The sequence below is a fragment of the Xyrauchen texanus genome, chromosome 34, assembly GCF_025860055.1.
Source record: "Xyrauchen texanus isolate HMW12.3.18 chromosome 34, RBS_HiC_50CHRs, whole genome shotgun sequence".
Classification (NCBI taxonomy): Eukaryota; Metazoa; Chordata; class Actinopteri; order Cypriniformes; family Catostomidae; genus Xyrauchen; species Xyrauchen texanus.
Genome location: NC_068309.1, coordinates 10,840,914 through 10,859,753, shown reverse-complemented (window position 1 = coordinate 10,859,753; position 18,840 = coordinate 10,840,914). Strand labels below are relative to the sequence as shown.

General features: G+C 42.5%; 1 protein-coding gene across 1 annotated transcript in view; it reads left to right on the top strand.

Annotated features, from left to right (window-relative positions):
• Positions 1-13,790, top strand: part of nsmfa (NMDA receptor synaptonuclear signaling and neuronal migration factor a) — a 66,051-nt gene extending 52,261 nt beyond the window's left edge. Inside the window, exons 14-15 of the mRNA XM_052105005.1 lie at positions 5,196-5,271; positions 7,674-13,790. Coding sequence (XP_051960965.1) covers positions 5,196-5,271; positions 7,674-7,768 — 171 coding nt within the window. The 3' untranslated portion in view covers positions 7,769-13,790. The remainder of the gene's footprint in view (positions 1-5,195; positions 5,272-7,673) is intronic.
• Positions 13,791-18,840: the final 5,050 nt, after the last annotated feature.

The following is an 18,840-nucleotide window of genomic DNA, read 5'->3' as shown; positions in this document are numbered from 1 at the left end:
GCGAACGCCGCGACGGCCGCCACATACACTTTGAGCGTGGATGGGGATCTGCCCTTATCCAGCAGCTCTTTGTAAAAACACGAGCAGCGACGACACCCCACATGTCCGTGGGTCCAGGTCTCTGTCGGTGCACCATTTTGAAAACACAGACCATTTTGACGCATAGAGTCTTCTCGTGGAAGGGGCTCTAGCGTGTATGATGGTGTTTATTACCCCTTCTGGCAGAGCGACGGGTAGTCGTTGATCACCCACGCGTGCAGCGCCCAGCGCTCTGGGTGGGGATGCCAGATCGTGCCACGAGCTTGAGAGAGGAGATCTGCCCTCACTGGGATGGGCCACGGCGCTGTCAGTGACAGCTGCGTAAGCTCCGGGAACCATGTCTGATTCTCCCAACGCGGGGCTATGAGGAGCACCGAGTGACGCGTTTCCCTGATCCTCTGCATTACCTGTGGCAATAGCGAGACGGGAGGGAAGGCGTAAAGCGGGCGGTTGGGCCAGTCCTGGGCCAGCGCGTCCTCGCTTTTTGAGAAAAATATTGGGCAGTGAGAGTTCTCTTCTGACACAAAGAGGTCTATCTCTGCTCTGCCGAATATGCGCCATAACTTCTGGACTGTTTGAGCGTGCAGGGACCATTCCCCTGGGGGAATATTGTCTCTGGACAGTCTGTCTGGGCCGTCGTTCAGGTGGCCTGGCACCTGCGTCGCCCTCAGCGAGCGCAGGTGGCACTGGGACCAACTCAGTATGCGTTTCGTCAGATGGAAGAGGTTCCTGGATCTGACACCGCCCTGATGGTTTAGGTAGGATACCACAGATCTGTTGTCCGAACGGACCAGGACGTGGTGACCCTGAATGACCGGGAGAAAGCGCACAGCGCGTACTCGACCGCTATCATTTCCAGACAATTTATGTGAAGGAGCTTTTCCTGAACTGACCATAGGCCAAAAAAAACCGGAGAGCCCTCGCAGACCGCGCCCTAACCCGTGTTGGACGCGTCTGTCGAGATGACTTTTCGGCGAGATACAGCTCCCATCGTCACTCCCCGCTGATACCATTCGGCCACTGTCCAGGGCTGCAGAGCTGAAATACAGGTCTGAGTCACCTTGATCGGCTGGCGGCCTGTGGCCCAAGCCCAAGCCCGGCGAGACGCACGGGTGTTTAGCCAATGCTGAAGCGGGCGCATGCGCAGTAAACCCAGCTGAAGTACTGCTGCGGCTGAGGCCATGTAACCTAGCACTCTCTGAAATTTTTTCAGAGGCGTGAGGCTGTTCATCTGAAAGGACGCGGCTAGTCGCTGAACACGGCGCGCGCACTGTGTAGATAAGTGAGCCGTCATTGCCATGGAGTCTAGTTCTATTCCAAGGAAGGAAATTTCCTGACTGGGCTGTAGTGAGCTCTTGGTCCAATTGACTGCAAGACCCAAACTGTTCAGATGGCTGAGGAGAACTGTTCTGTGAGACAGAAGCTCCGTATGTGACTGTGCCATAATCAGCCAGTCGTCCAAATAGTTCAGAATTCGCAAGCCCTGACTCAGCAGGGGTGCGAGCGCCGCATCCATGCACTTCGTGAAAGTACGGGGTGCTAAAGACAGGCCGAACGGAAGGACGGTGTATTGATAAACCTGGCAGTCGAGGCGTAATCTCAAGAATGGCCTGTGACGGGATTTATCTGAATCTGAAAATAGGCATCTTTCAGATCGAGAGAGATAAACCAGTCCCCCTGGCGCGTATGCGCGAGGAGTTTCCTGATTGTAAGCATTTTGAACGGTCTTTTTGCAAGCACCTTGTTCAAAACTCTGAGATCTAATATTGGTCTGAGGCCGCCGTCTTTCTTGGGAACAAGAAAATAACGGCTGTAAAACCCTGACTCGCTCAGCGAAGGCGGCACTTTCTCTATGGCCCTTTTGCACAGAAGGTTTGCTATTTCTGAACGTGACCGTGTTCACAATAGTTTCGAGCCGCGCTCTGAAGCGGGGAGGGCGGCGATCGAACTGTAGCAAATAGCCCTGTTTTATTGTGCTTAACACCAATTTGGATATCCTGGGATAGCTTCCCACGCTTTGAAGCGTAACGCTAGAGGGTGAATGGCCAAATCGCCCTGATTGCCGCACACAGCGCGCTGAACCGAATGTGTGAGCGCGCTTACTGTGCTTATGCATGACTGCTCGCAGACAGCAGGGACAGGCTGTTCTGTGAGTGACTTCCCGATTGAGGTGAATGGGGAAAGAGTCACATCTGTTAAGTGATGCGCGAGCATAGTCACGGGCACGGGACTTACATACAGAGAAGTGTTTGCTGGCCGTGTGACAGAGCGGGCAGAGAATGGTCGCGCGCACGTATTCGTGGAGCACGCTTATTGACTCTAACACTCGAGCGGGCTGTGTCCGCTTTATGTGAGTGGGCTCTGATCGGGACACGGGAAGTGTAATGCTTGTGTGTAGAGGTGAACACTGGATTGTGGGCACATTTTCTACACAAGGCTGGTCGTGTGACAGAGCTGCCAGAGAAGGGCGCGCAGACGGATTCGTGGGCGCGTTTATTGACTCTAACACTCGAGCGGGCTGTGTCCGCTTTATGTGAGTGGGCTCTGATAGGAACACGGGAAGTGTAATGCTTGTGTGTAGGGGTGAACACTGGATTGTGGGCACATTTTCTACACATAAGGCATGTTTGCTCTTTACAAGATTTCTTTGGGTCGCCGTGAAAAGTGCAGTTTGAGTGCAGGCAAGCGGGCAGTATCACCGGCTTGTTGGCTGTTGAATCCACCACTGCAGTAGCCTGAGAGAAGGGGACTGACAGAGGGCGAAGCTTTGACGGCTGTCCGGCTGCGGCGGGACTGAGCCGTCGTTTTCTCAACAAAGCTAGGAGGAATTCGGTTGCTCAGGTTTCAACACAATCTTAGGCCGAGGCCCGCGGGGGGCGGCGGTCTGCGGCGGCTGTCTGAGCGCAACCTAGGGCGGCTGCCCTGTCGATGCTGAAAAGTCTGGCTTTGCTGAGCTGGACACTGTGAAGAGGCTCGTGCAGGAGGCTGGTCACGTGGGCGGCCTGTAGAGGAGCTAGCGCGACGAGGCAGGAAGAGATTCATGGCTTGGGTGGCTTTCTGGACTTCCGTGAAACGGTCAACAATTCCACTCACCGCGGAACCGAAGAGACCGGACGGAGAGAGCGGCGCGTTGTCCGTCGCGCTCCTTAGATCTGAAACAGCCTCTGGGTGTCCGCCTTTCTCATCCCATTCTCGAAGGAGGTCCGCTTGGAGGATCTGTAAGACGGCCATGGAATGCAGAGCAGATGCAGCTTGGCGGCGGCGCATAGGCGCCGCCAACACAGGCGGAAGTAGTTCTGCAGGCCTAGACGGGAGCACCGGTTTAGACCGCCATCTCGCGGAGGGCGGGCAAAGGTGTGCTGCTACCGAATCCTCTGGATTCCTGGGCCGAGGAGGAGGCTTGGGAGCCTGACCACTCCTCGCTGTCCGAAGCCATGATGGAACAGCAACCCTTATCCTCCGCCTCGTCATCCCAGATGGCAGCAGTCGCGGCCGCTCGGCGGCAACTGCGCTGGCGTCCGAGGCGGGGAGGGTGAGCGAGACTTCGAGGGAGAGGCTCGGCGAGGCAGTCGCTTCTAACACCGGTTCCGGCAGCCTTTGGGAGCGGCGCTTCTTATTGCGCGGCAAAGCGAAGGCGCGCGGCGGCTTCGGTTTTGCATGCTTCGAGTCGAGCCCGCAGGGTCGACATCGGAAGCTCCTCGCAGAGGTCGCATCCGCCGTCAGCGAGGGCGAGCTCTGCATGTTCCCGTCCCAGGCAGAGAGCGCAGATGAGGTGGCGGTCTCCGGTGCTGAGAGGAGCGCGGCATGAGCCGCAGGAAGTCGCGAGGCATCTTTAAAAAGATGCTCGATACTCTTTTGTGAAGTTCGCTGAGGAACTTAGCTTGCTCTAAAAGGATACGTCGCCGGATGGCGTAGCTCGCAGGATGGCTGAAGGTGGCGAAGACGGCCGGCTTCTTCGACGCTGTCCAAGCTTGCTAGATGCCCCTCGAGCGGCGACGGCTTCCAGTTCAGAGATGCGAAGAGCTTCGCTGAAGAGATGAAAATCAGGGTTCCAGCCTACTGAACTACGCTTATATGCACTCTAGCCACGCCCATTTTGGCGGGCTTTGATGCAGTAAGTCGTGAGGCGCCTCTCATTGGACGCGAGTTCAGCCAAGTTCGATCTATAGGCTGCAGCAGTTGCCGCAGAGCAACCAATGAGCTCGCTAGCTAGCCCGCTCAAGGTCTGCAGTTGCTGCACTGCGTTGACAAATGATACAAAATTAAGGATAATTTTTTGGCTTCAATATCTCAGAAAAGATGAATCTTTCCCGTAGCGTAAGCTAGCTTACGCAATACGAGAGAACCTCTCGTAAGAGAACACATGTAGTCAAAAACACATGTGACCACATCACACTCTAGGTGTGAAACGCTAATCCATCCTGAATGTATCCTGGACAGCAGCGAGGCACCACCCCTCACATGTAAAAAAACAAGAGTTTTAAACAGGAGTTTAAACTTTGTCATTCTGTAAAACTGTAAAAGTCTGTTAAAAAATGTGAAAAAGCAAATACATATAGAAGCTTAAGAACTTCACAAAACTTCTTCAGTGTCCCTGATATCAACATGCAATGACACAGATCAGAGGCATGCACATTTGAAGCTCAGTTAACACAGGAACTCAAAAAATAAAAAATAACGTTGGATTCTGCTCGAAATGTTGCGTTTGTGCAGTTGCGTTTGTGCAGTTGAAATCATATTTCAACTGCTTCTGGCAAAAACAATGTGCCGTGTTTTTTTATCATGCAGTAACACACTGACATAGTGATTAATGCATGTCCTCATGAAATTAGAGCCCTTCCCCATGAAATTCGATCCCATGTGGTCACAGGAGATGCATTTGAGATTCATAGTAATACCAGGTATAAACAGCGATGTGTTTCAGCAGACCGCATGTTATCGGATCAGCAAAATGTTTTATATCAGGTGGAAACAGGGCCACAAAGACTGTTAAGACCCACAAAGACTGCAGTTATCCCTAACTAACTTCCTCAAGTCAAAGATAGAGAGAGAGAGAGAGAGAGAGAGAGAGAGAGAGAGAGAGAGAGAGAGAGAGAGAGAGAGAGAGAGTGGGGTGAGGGGGATTATTAATGTCTCAGCTTATCATGTGCCAACAGCTGTTCCAGAAACTGAAGAACCTGATGAGGCCTTATTCTGTCACATTTGAGTCACCGCTGGAACTCTCCGCTCAGGGTGAGACAGTTTGCATTAAACTGCGGAAATGTGCTTATGCTCAAACCCCTCCACACAAATATGTAAACATACACACTCTTGGTTGGTGTTAAATAGAGGAATGGTTATCAGTGGAGGAAATACACTAGTATACTGACACACACACTGCATGTCTTGAAGGTGAATCTCATGACACCTGTCAATAAAATGTGATCATATTTCACTTCAGAATCAAAATAAGAAAACAAGCCTATTTTAGGATTTACATTAAGGGGTGGTCACACTAAATTTCACTCTTCATTCACTCCCATTTATATGCATCCGAATGCAGCAGACCAGACAAGCAAGCTCATGCGAAGAGATTTCGTATTACATGTTACGTCAAGAGGATGTGTGACCAAAAGGAGATCATCACACGCTGACTCTTGGCTCTTGGCTTAATTCAAAAGATACCAATTTAAAAAATATAATAATTATTGTTCCAGGAAAGTGAGTAGACAGTATATTTGAAAAAAATTTATTTAATTTGTATTTATTATTTACCAAAAAACATTGTCCGAAAAAAAGTGTGTACTAAAAGCTTAGTGTGACTGGCCCTTTAAGCTTGTGTGCATTGTTACAGTATTATAATGAAACTTATGCACATTCTCCCCCAATTCACATTATTCATTACTAAAATAATTCACATTTATTGTTTCTGTACATAATTGTAGTGTTGTTGTACACAGTTTAATTTGTGCCATTTAAAAAAAAAAAAAAAAAAAAACATTGTATTACTGTATTTACTGTATATACAGTATTAAATAAATAAGTACAGATTGCTGGGGACCTGGGTATCTCAGCGAGTAAAGACGCTGACTACCACCCCTGACATTGTGAGTTCAAATCCAAGGCATGCAGAGTGACTCCAGCCAGGTCTCCTAAGCAACCATATTGGCCTGGTTGCTAGGGAGGGTAGAGTCACATGGGGTAACCTGCTCGTGGTCGCTTTATGTGGTTCAATCTCGGTGGGGGCGTGCTGAGTTGTGTGTGGATGCCGTGGAGAATAGCGTGAAGCCTCTGCACGTGCTGTTGTGACACTCTTGTTCTACCCGCTCCCTACGGGACTCGAACCTAGGTCTCCGGCGTGGGAGGCGGGTGCTCTAACAAGGAGGCTAAAGATTACAGCCTCTAGTGTCAGAGTGAGGTTTACACACTGCACAGCTATCTACTAGCTGGCTCCCGTTACACTATGTCTCCGCGGTAAGGCGCTCAACAAGCCATGTGATAAGATGCGTGGATTGACAGTTTCAGATGCAGAGGCAACTGAGATTCATCCTCCACCACCCGGATTGAGGCGAGTCACAACGCCACCACAAGGTGCAAGGCACAAGGCACATACAAAGTACATATTTATCTATTTACATAGCAGCTTTTTGTGGTTTAATAATCACTTTGAGTCACGTAGCTATGGGCTTCTCCAGAGTGGGAAGCTCATCTTATCATCAGAGCTCCTATGTATTTTAGATTGTGCTGTGAGTTTCTGAATATAAGCACTCTGTATAGGCGAGTACCAAAGAAAAGAAATGGTACTCATACACTCTCAAAAAAATAGTATCGGGACATCCCTAGTATACATATATATATATATATATATATATATATATATATATATATATATATATATATATATATATATATATATAGCTCATTCTCTTTACTGTAATGTAAAAAACTATGAAAAATTATTTAAGTAGTTTCTATATGTAATTGTACTATTAGTTGTACCACTTTAAAATACAAAAACATTGTATCATTTTATTTTATTAAATAAATAAGTACAAATGACTCTTTTACAGTAATGAGAATCTAATGATAATGATCATTATTACAAAAATCCCAAAAAGTAAAACATCTGGATGCATTATGTTAATGGTATTTTGGGGGGACCGTAGTCAATAGTCATGACAATGTAATAATGCTACAATTCTAATGATCCTTAAGTGTATATCTTTAACTCTATTTAATATATTTATTTATGCAAAACATAAATGTGACCTGGACATTTTCATGAGATTCACCTATTAATACTTGTGATTGTTTTTTATTTTGCTTGTCTTCAGTTCTACTTATATTTAATTATATTTTCTGTTGATAAAGTTTTGTTGTTTTTTTACCTGTCCTGAGCCAATAATCCACCCCACCACTCTCGCCCTATTTCTCTCAATTCCTTCATTCTTGTTTCTCTTCACTCTCTATCATTTCTTTCTCATCTCTCTTTTTCTGTATTGTCTCTCTCTGCATGCTGTTTGACAGACATGGGCATAGATGGAGGCGATCACCTGGTGTGGTCCAGAATCATATTTCTCTCTCTCTCTCTCTCTCTCTCTCTCTCTCTCTCTCTCTCTCTCTCTCTCTCTCTCTTTCTTTTATTTCTTTTTTAGGCAAAGAGATGATTGAAATGTACTTTGACTTTCGTCTGTTCCGACTTTGGAAAACTCGGCAGCACTCAAAACTCGACTATGAAGATCTGGTGTGACCCAGTGCAGATCAGAGTGTAGCATTGCGGGCAGGACGTCCCACTGTAAAACTCCATTAAACCAGCTTTCATTTCAGTGGACAGGAACAGGGGGAGGACAACGAGAGGAGACAAACAGCCATTGCTGTGTCCCAACTATTGTTTATCAACTCTCTGTGCCAGAGTTAGACCACTTTCAAATGGTAACACACAAGAGACGAAAACAAACGAATACAACAGATGGCAAATGGACCAAAACAAAAGTGAAGACAAAAAAAAGAGGATATGTTGATGTTTCTCTTCTATAAAAGAGTGAAGTTGTTTCTTGTTGGAGAATATTGTTGTGTGTTGTTGTTGTCCACTTTTGCCATTTTTTAAGTAACATATCACTCACAGTGATCACAAGCTGTCGATCACTAGCAAAGACCGTCAAGTTTACGAAAGAGTCATCGTCCAATATCAGGTCGTCTTTTACAAAACTTATCAGAAAACATTGAAATTGTCACGTATGAAATATTATATTGGTATGCATACAGGATATACATCTCATGAGGATATAGAGTAGCTATAGTCATGCAAATAATCTAAATGTCAACAGTACACAATTTACTTTTTCAATGATTATTGTTGTGGTCTTTTTAATTAACTATTTTGAAAAACTCAGGTTTTAGCCTTTATGAATATATTAATTATTCCCCTAACCAGATGTTTTTGGAGGTTGTCACTCAACATTTTGGAAAGAATGTACATTTAGCTGACATGCATATATGTGATCAATTTCTTGCAATTTTCTTTTGGCTTACCTCGTGTCTCTTGCATTATATGCCTTTCTTTGTCCCCCATCGAAAACATAGACCCATATTGTAACACGTAATCGCACACAGTCCCAGAACACAGAAATAGTGACTTCCAGTCATATAATAATAAATAAACTGACCTCAATATAGCCACACATCTGCGGAAGGTGCATCTGAAGTATTAGCAGTAACATGGCATTACAGGGAGATATTTCAATATGTTCAAATATGTATCCTTTTGTTAGTCAACGTGTTCATAACAGTTTGAGTGTTTTCACTCTTGGATTTGCCCAATTTCTTGGTCGGAACCTGTTAGATATGAGTTTGATCTTAACTCCCTTCCCCTGAGCCCACAGGTAGCTTTTCACATTGTATTATTTGGTGGTAAACCATAGGAAATGACTCAAGGAGAAGGCTTCAAAAATGGAAATTGTTGTTGATGTAATTTTTTTTACTCATGCTTTGTCCATTTGGTTTTAAAACCAAAACTTAACACGCACAAAATGGCATTTGCATTCTGGGTTGCAAAAGATACATGAAATGTGAGCTTTATACTAGAAAAGATAATAAGTCAATAATAGTAGTTCACTTCTGCAAAATAGACCAGACTGCTTTCATACCAATTCTGGACTCAGTGAACCATACCTGAGACCACTATTTTCAAGGGCATTCCTCTTGCATAAATTCGAAAATCAGCTTTCATACTCTAACGTCAAATGTATTTGGTTCCTCACTTGAAGTTCTAGTATAAAAATACCCTTACTTTTCCATAGGTATCCATTTCATTTCAGGCCATTGGTGTGGTGGGTCATGAGCAGGCATTATTTTGAAGGTCACTTTTGCCTTATGGGGCGTAATGGTATTTGATGTCCATACAAGGATAATAGAATGAAGTGTTACATTTTATGACAGCATGCAAGTGTAAACTCTATGCATTCCTCTTCTTCCATTAGTAGCTTTTAAAGGATTTGAGCAACTAGCATTTTTTATGTCTATGGTTCTGAATGTTATAATGTGCTCAGCTAATAAGCCATACACTCGTTAGCTACTGCAGCAAGCTGCTTAGACTGAGGGTGTCTTTGATGTTGATGACTTCAGACATTCATGAAGAAGCTGAACTTCAATCTAGTTAAATTATAGATTTTTTTAATGTATCTTGTTTTATACACACCCATGATGCTAATTGGCCAATCCTTTGGTGTTGTTCGGGCAACATTAAACTTTATTGACAAATTGGGGTCTTAGACCCACAATTTAACTTGACCAGTCCATTGAGTTCACGAGATGTTAGTGGAAGAACGTATCTTATCCTATGAGCAGCATCCCAGATATTCTAATTTCAAGCATCATATTTGTGTACAAAATTCTGATAAACATTCTGATAAACATCGGTTTGGTCTGTTCCTCACGCAAAGCTATTTTATGGCTTCAGAAGTCTTGGAATATAACCCACAAGTCTTTTATGATACTTTTGAATCATTTTTGGGCTTGACAGCATTACTCAGTCCCTGCTCTTAATGAAATGGAAAAGAACAGGCAGGATAATCTTAAAAAATGCTCTTTTTGTGTTCCAAGGAAGATAAAAAGTCACAAGGGTTTGAAACTACATGAGTGTAAATAAATGATAATAGAATAACAATTTTTGGTAGAACTGTTCCTTTCAAATGAGAAGATTCACGTCAATTCTTAATCAAAAATGTTGCAAAAACATCTGCTGAATGTCGTTCTAACATCCCAAAGGGAAGATTTTAGCAATCCAGATGAACATGGACACATCAGCATTTTTTATTTGCAACATACGTGCACTATCAAGGTCAATACTAGTCATTTCATGCCCCTATATACCCTCATTTGAAGGGTACAAGAAGGTTAAAGAGTGATTTTACTGTATATAGCAGACATACTCAAAAGTATAATATGGTTGTAAAGAAATAGTCTTTGAATAGTCTTTTTGACTGCAAGGTTCCCATAACTGTGTGGTGCATACTTGGATTAAGTGTCCGTGAGGTCAAATGAGTGTACAGCTATCCACCTCTCTCCCTAAAGGGCTGCACCCCAGTCAGAAAATAGGCTACAAATTAATTGGACTGATCCTAGAGCAATTTCAGTCATTATGGGGCCATCTGTGAATCACAGTAGGTGTCAGAGAGCCTGATATGTCAGAGGCAGACAGAGAGAGAGAGAGAGAGAGAGAGAGAGAGAGAGAGCATTTATAGAAAGAGAATCCATATACTACAGATGGCAGAATCACACTAGCAGGAACATTTGTTGGTGAGCGTGTAAGCGTGTTACCTTGGGACGTCCAATATGTACAGTAGGCAGAAAATGGAGGCTAGTTAGACAGTTCAGTTCATATATCATTCATTCATTATAACTTTATCACTCATATTGCATTTTATAGCCTTTCAGTAAGAAGGGGAGTCATGGAATCAGTGTTTGTTTATTTATTTGCTTTTTAACTGGGTTCACCAAGTTAGCGTTTTAAAGCCCTTTGTCGATGTAGCAGTATATGTACTGTAACTCCTTTCATTATTTATAATATAAATGTTAATGTTTTGATATTTTTTCCTATTTATTATAGAATTTATTTATGCTATTTATTTTGTACTTGTTCCAAACAGAATGGCTGTTGTGCAACAAACAGTTCTTGTGGGGCAATTAATTTCTCACAATAATGGAAGAATCCCATTTGGTGTCTTGTACACAAAGCTTTGGCAAGAGTCTGCCTTTAAAAATTGGCCTTGAACAAACAAGATGTCTCACTGAAGGACAGGTTGCTTGTACTTGATGTAAACTGACATGGCAGTAATAAAACATTAATGCAAGATCTAACTCCAGCCCAAATCCCAAGTTTTCATCAGTAAACATATTTGCTGGGAAATTATTCTAAACCAGCTTTTTCCCCTGACTTACAGGGTTCTTAATTAAGAACTATATGGCTCTTTGAATGGAACCTTAATACAGTATGTTGAAATCAGCATTTAAGAGTGTCATTTTCAAAAGAATTTAGCATACTATTAGCATCCCACTGACAAAAAACAATAGAATTCCTAATGGTTTACACTACAATACCATTACGAGTGTAGTGTGTTTTTGTGCCATATTCCCTTAGAATTTAATATTTTGTATTGGTTTCCATTACGGATATGTATTGGTCCCTAATGGCATCCACTAGACATAACATGCCACCAATAGAAGCCAACACATTACCAGTTGAGACCCACAGGGACATTATATTTTCCATTAAAACCATTACAATTCCCATAACAGCCATTAGAACCATTAGAATATTGTGAGGTTTTCCTTCACATTTATAGGAGCAGGGCTGTAGATTTTTTCGATAAATAATTAATTTATTCAAAAATACAAGGTATTTTAGTCACATTTTAGTAGCCTTTATTAGACATACAATACATACAATATTTAAACCATTTGTGATTGTTCATTGCTCATTAATGACTTTTAATGTTCACTACACTCGTAAAATGTGTTTTAATGGTTTAATGGTTTTCTAAACTTGTTTAGTGAGTTTTAATGGTTTGTGAGGGTTCCCTACACTCCTTAATGAGTTTTAGTGGTTTGTGAGCATTCACTTAACTCGTTAACAAGTTTTAGTGGTCCATGAGCATTCGCTTGACTCCTTAACTAATTTTAGTGGTCTGTGATCATTCTACACTTGTTAATGATTTTGGTTCTCTGGGCAGTGATGTACCAAATACATTTCTGGCAAAACTACACTCATTTACCAGTTTTAATGGTTTGTGAGCATTCACTACACTCATTATCATATTTTAGTGGTTGGTTAGCATTACACCCGTTAATGAGTTTGAATGGTTTGTGAGCTGTTTACTATATACACTTGTTAAATTTGAGTGGTTCCTGAGGTTTCACTATACTTGTTAACGAGTTTTAAATGAGTGGTTCAGGAGAGTTCACTATACTCGTTTTAATGGTTTGTGAGTGCTCAATACACTGGTGAACAAATTATAGTGGTTCATGAGCATACACTCTTTAAAGAGTTTGAGCATTCCCTATACCTGTTAATGAGTTTTAATGGTCCGTGAGCGTTTGCTAGAGTTTTAATGGTTCGTAAGCGCTCACTACACTCGTTTACGAGTTTTAGTGGTTTGTGAGCATTCGCTTCACTCATTAACACATTTTGGTGGTTTGTGAGCAGTCACTACACTCGTTAACGAGTTTGAATGTTTCTATGGGCAGTGATGTAACAAATTAATTTCTAGCAAGGGCACAGTTAACGACTGGTCTATGAGTTCAACCCGAGTTTTCTATCAAAATGCTTTGGTTCTTTACAATACGGTTCTGTACGTTAACATTAATGCATTAGGCTCATGAGCTAACAATAAACAATAATTTTTACTTTTATTAATATTGGTTAATATTGATTTGTAAATATAGCCTACTATTTTTAATATTTATGCAATTAACTTTTAATGTTAAAATTGTATTAGAACATTTTGAATTAACATTAACCAAGACAAATAAATGCTGTAAATGTATTTTTTATTGTTTGTTCAAATTAACTTTTGTGTTAACTCATGTTAACATCTTCCTTATTGTAAAATGTTACCAATGCCCTTTAGTAGCATAAACACCATGTACTCTCTCAATGCATTTTTCATTCCATTTTCCAGCACACCCTGCACATCTGGTCATGTTGTAGCCCTGTTCATGTGTGCAGGAAGGCTAGCATGAGTGTAGGTGCGCCAGAGCTCATTAGCTTTATGAGAGACTTGATAGATTGTTTGGTTTTCAGTGCATAATGTTTGGAGCACTCAGCCGGCCCTCTTCATATCATATGAGATTGTGTTTTATAATTGAAGAGTATGAATATTCAACAAAAAATATATATTCTTTATAATCTGTTATTCAGTAACAAGTTGAATGAATGTTCTATGAGCCACTTGAAATATGGAGTGTGTGTACCATTTGGAATCATTTCAGACACTCCCATGAATAACGATGACATGTTATTGTTTTTTATGAAGTAGGTATTGTAGATATGAATTACATAACAGATATACTCTATCTGGTGTTAATTATGTAATCTGCAGATTTGTGTCTTGTGCATTTCATGGTGTATCTGAATAATTGTGTTGGGGATTAAACTCATGTTACGTATGCAGTCTCTGGAACAGATGCATCTTAAATATGAGATATTCCAACATGCTGGCACTGGAAGGGTGCAAAGTGTTTCTAATGCTTTTCTTTTCTAATAAAACCTTGTTTCGATCAGACTTAGTGTTCTTTACAGTGGATGTTCCATTGACACTATTCACCTTTCTTTTGTGCTTTCTTAATCCTAGGAATAGTTCTTAGAATTTGCTCTGATTGAGCAAGCTTTTGATTTTCATATTTAGATTTTGGCAGTGTAAAAATTAGGTAGAAGCAAAGTTGGGGAAACTGAACCTAGTTGTCACAGGCTGTTTTTACTCCAGTGTATACAGTATTTCTCAGGGTAGGTTTATACTGTATGCTAATGTTAATTTCAGTATAGGCGCATAGAGTAGAGTAAAGTCTTGGCTCCAAAATGGCAATTTCTATAATTTGTACCTAGGAAAAAAGGTGCCGTTCGTGTAACATGCCATATTGTGGGGATTTGTTGTCACACTATATGGGGGAAAGTAAACCTGCTGTTTACTGACACTGTGACACTGATTTAAAAAATAAATCTTTTGAAATATGAAATCTAAAGTTAAACAGACATCTTCCACAACATATCAAGTCAAGTGGTTTTTATTATTGTTCAACCATATACAGTTAGTACAGTACACAGTGAAACGAGACAAAGTTCCTCCAGGACCATGGTGCTACATAAAACATCATAGGACAAACCCAGAACCACATGAGACTACACAGACTAAATAACATACCTATATAAAGTGCGCTTGCAAACGTGTGCAAAAAGTATGGGACAGTACAATAAATTACTAAAAATTAACAGGACAATAGGCACAGTGAGAGACAGTGCAGCACCGACCAGAACACAGTAGTGCAAAAAAGATGACCGTTTCTAAAAATGCCAAATGTAAACATAACATACTATGAGATAGTGTTCTATGCACATAGAAGTTATTGAGGTAGCAGCCAGGTATAAAGTGACAATAATTAAAGTGCAACTCAGGACACGTGTGTCAGTCCAGTCTCTGAGTATTGAGGAGTCTGATGGCTTTGGGGAAGAAGCCGTTACACAGTCTGGCCGTGAGGGCCTAAATGCTTAGGTACCTTTTGCCAGACTGCAGGAGGGTGAAGAGTTTGTGTGAGTGGTGTGTGAATTCATCCACAATGCTGGTTGCTTTGCGGATGCAGATGTCTTTGATGGAGGGAAGAGAGACCCCGATGATCTTCTCAGCTGTCCTCACTATCCTCTGCATGGACTTTGCAGTCCGAAACAGTGCAAGTCCCAAACCAGGCAGTGATGCAGCTGCTCAGGATGCTCTCAATAGTCGCTCTATAGAATGTAGTGAGGATGGGGGATGGGAGATGTGCTTTCCTCAGCCTTCGAAGAAAGTAGCTTTCTTGGTAATAGAGCTGGTGTTGAGGGACCAGGTGAGGTTCTCCGCCAGGTGAACACCAAGGAATTTGGTGCTCTTGACGATCTCCACAGAGGAGCTGTCGATGTTCAGCGGAGAGTGGTCACTCTGTGCTCTCCTAAAGTCAACAACAATCTCTTTTGTTGTGTCCACATTTAGAGACAGGTTGTTGGCTCTACACCAGTCTATTAGCCGCTGCACCTCCTCTCTGTATGCCGACTCGTCGTTCTTGCTGATGAGACCCACCACGGTCATGTCATCGGCGAACTTAATGATGTGGTTCGAGCTGTGCATTGCTGCACAGTCATGAGTCAGCAGAGTGAACAGCAGTGGACTGAGCACACAGACCTGGGGGGCCCCAGTGCTCAGTGTGGTGGTGGTGGAGATGCTGTTCCCGATCCGGACTGACTGAGGTCTCCCAGTCAGGAAGTCCAGGATCCAGTTGCAGAGGGAGGTGTTCAGGCCCAGCAGGTTCATCTTTCCAATCAGGTGCTGAGGAATTATTGTGTTGAATGCTGAGCTGAAGTCTATGAACAGCATTCGAACGTATGAGTCCTTTTTATCTAGGTGGGTGAGGGCCAGATGGAGGGTGGTGGAGATGGTGTCGTCTGTTAAACGGTTTGGACGATACACGAACTGCAATGGGTCTAGTGAGGGGGGCAGCTGGGTCTTAATGTGCCTCATGACGAGCCTCTCAAAGCACTTCATGATGATGGGTCTGAGTGCGATGGGACGGCAGTCGTTGAGGCATGACACTGAAGAATTCTTTGGCATGGGGACGATGATGGTGGCCTTGAAGCACGTTGGAATGACGGAGCTGCTAAGAGAGATGTTGAAGATGTCGGTAAGAACATCTGCCAGCTGGTCTGCACATCCTCTGAGCACTCTGCCAGGAATGTTGTCTGGTCCAGCAGCCTTCCGTGGGTTGACTCTACGTAGAGTTTTCTTCACATCAGCCGTGGTAAGACAGAGCACCTGGTCTTTGGGAGGAGGGGTGGTCTTCCTCGCCACCACATCGTTCTGTGCTTCAAACCTCTGTATTTAAAATATATGATAGAGTATACACTACCTTTGATATTTAAACAGTGTTACAGTTTATGAAACAGCTCAAATTTAAGAGGTAGGATTTTATTGATGTTTACAATATCCTAATATAAAACATTTTTGAATTAGGAGTTTGAAACCAAAATAGATATCCACTGCTAGTCAAAACAAGCATCTATGCAACTGAACTATTAACTCGCAACTTTCTAATTACTGAGATATAGCCCTAGTGACAACATGTCTGTTTGACAACTAGCCCTAGGATCCCTATGTTTTCATATGCTCTTAAAAAACATTCTCAAAATGAGGGAAGAACACAGCTAGGGTCTAAACAAAACAAGATTAAGAGTCTTAATTAGGAGTCTCATAACCACATTTTTAAAAGCTGCAGAAATACTTAGATTTTTTTAAACACAAAAAAACAGCTCTCTGGACAAATATAAATATTTACAAGCTATGGGAATCAAATTAATATTGTGGCCTCTGTTTTTGATGCTTAATAAAAACACTTCTGAGCTTATCCTCATTAGAAATAGATAATGAGTCTGGGAACGTCATTATCATTCATATTATGCACTGGGCTTATTACATAATACCACCAAAACAAATATTTCATCACTTGTTTGATGGCAAGTTAAACCACAGGAGGTTTTTTAAATTAATTAATAAAGTAATAAAAGAATAAGGAGAGAGAGAGTTGATCCAAAGCATCTCACTGTCCCATGTAAGTAATAAATCTCGGCAGCTCAGTGTACAAGGCCTGGAGGGCCGTTCAAAGACATACGGCATGCTCTGACAAGCCATTACGATCCTCGCCCCAGCCTTGAGCTCAGCAAGGTCAGCAGATCAAGGCACCGCTCTTTGTTCTCTCCTTTCATGATTGCTTCTGTCCATTTTCACCTCGCCTGTCCAGATGACCCTTTAGGTAAGAATGAAATATAGTGCACACTGTAAATTTAGTTTTAAACAAACAATAGAATAGTTCAAAACCTTAACATCAGGGTGCCTGGGTAGCTCGGCGAGTAAAGACCCTGACTACCACCGCTGGAGTCGCAAGTTTAAATCCAGGGCGTGCTGAGTGACTCCAGTCAGGCTTCCTAAGCAACCAATTGGCCCAGTTGCTTGGGTGGGTAGTGTCACGTTTGGTCACTATAATGTGGTTCTCGCTCTCAGTGGGACGCGTGGATGCCGCAGAAAAAAATATAAATTAACATCAGATTCTGAGCAATAGCCCAAAATGATATACCCTCCTTTGGCATCAATAACCTCAACCAAGCGTTTCCAGTAGCTACGGATTAGACCTGCACAACGTTCAGATGGAATTTTGGACCATTCTTCCTTACAGAACTGCTTCAGCTGAGCCATATTGGTGGTGGCGTAGTGGGCTAAAGCACATAACTTGTAATCAGAAGGTTGCTGGTTCAAACCCCACAGCTACCACCAATGTGTCCTTGAGCAAGGAACTTAACTCCAGGTTGCTCCAGGGGGATTGTCCCTGTAATAAGTGCACTGAAAGTCACTTTGGATAAGCATCTGCCAAATGCATAAATGTAAATATTCTTAGGATGTCTGGTGTGAACGGCTCTCATTCCAGAATCTCTATTGGTTTAAGGTCTGGACTCTGAATGGGCCACTCCAAAAGCTAGATTTTCTTTTTTTAAAGCCATATTGTAGTGCATTATTTACATTGTCCTGCTGAATCACCCAACTTCAACTGAACTTCAGCTGGTGCAGAGACACCCTAACATTATCCTGTAAGATATCTTGATAAACTTTGGAATGAATTTTTCCCTTGATGATGGCAAGCGGTCCAGACCTCAAAGCAGCAAAACATTCCCAAATCATAATGCTCCCTTCCTGAAGTACAGTACTTCACCATTGGGATGAGGTTTTCATGTCGGTATGCAGAGTCATTTTTACGCTATACATAGTGCTGCGTGTTCTTCCCAAACATTTCAACCTTAGTGTCATCAGTCCACAAACATTTTTCCAAGTTTGTGGAGTTTCAAGGTGGTCTTTGGCGAACTTCAGGCATGCAGCAATGTTTTTGTTGGAAAGCAGCACCTTCCTTTGTGGTGTCCTGCCATGGACACCATGCCTATTTAATGTTTTCTGTATAGTAGACTCAAGAACAGAGATGTTAACCAGTTCCAATGATCAAGTCTTTAGCTGTCACTGGTTCTATGTTAAAAAAATTTACCACATTGAGCATTCTGCGCTGTGCCCTTTAAGTCATCTTGGTTGAATGGCCACTTCTGGGGAGAGTAGCCACAGTACTAAATCGTCTCCATTTATATCATACTGTGGACAGATAAATAATGTAACCCTTTCCAGCTTTATGCAAAGCAACAATTCTTGATCCTAGGTTTTCTGAGATCTCTTTTTTTGCGAGCCATGGTCCACATCAGCATATACTTCTTGAGAATAGCAGACTCAAAATGTTTGAGATCTTTTTATAAGTCAAAGTAGCTCTAACCCACACCTCCAATCTTATTTCATAAATTGGATGCCAGGGTTGCCAACTACTGACTCTAATAAGCTTTTGTTGAGGTCTTTAGACTATAGGGTTCACATACTTTTTCCAACCTATAATGTGAATGTTTGAAAGATGTATTCAGTATGTACAAGACAATAATTTGTGTGCTATTAAATCAGGTTGTGTTTGAATATTATTGTTGCTTACAATAGATGAAGATCAAAC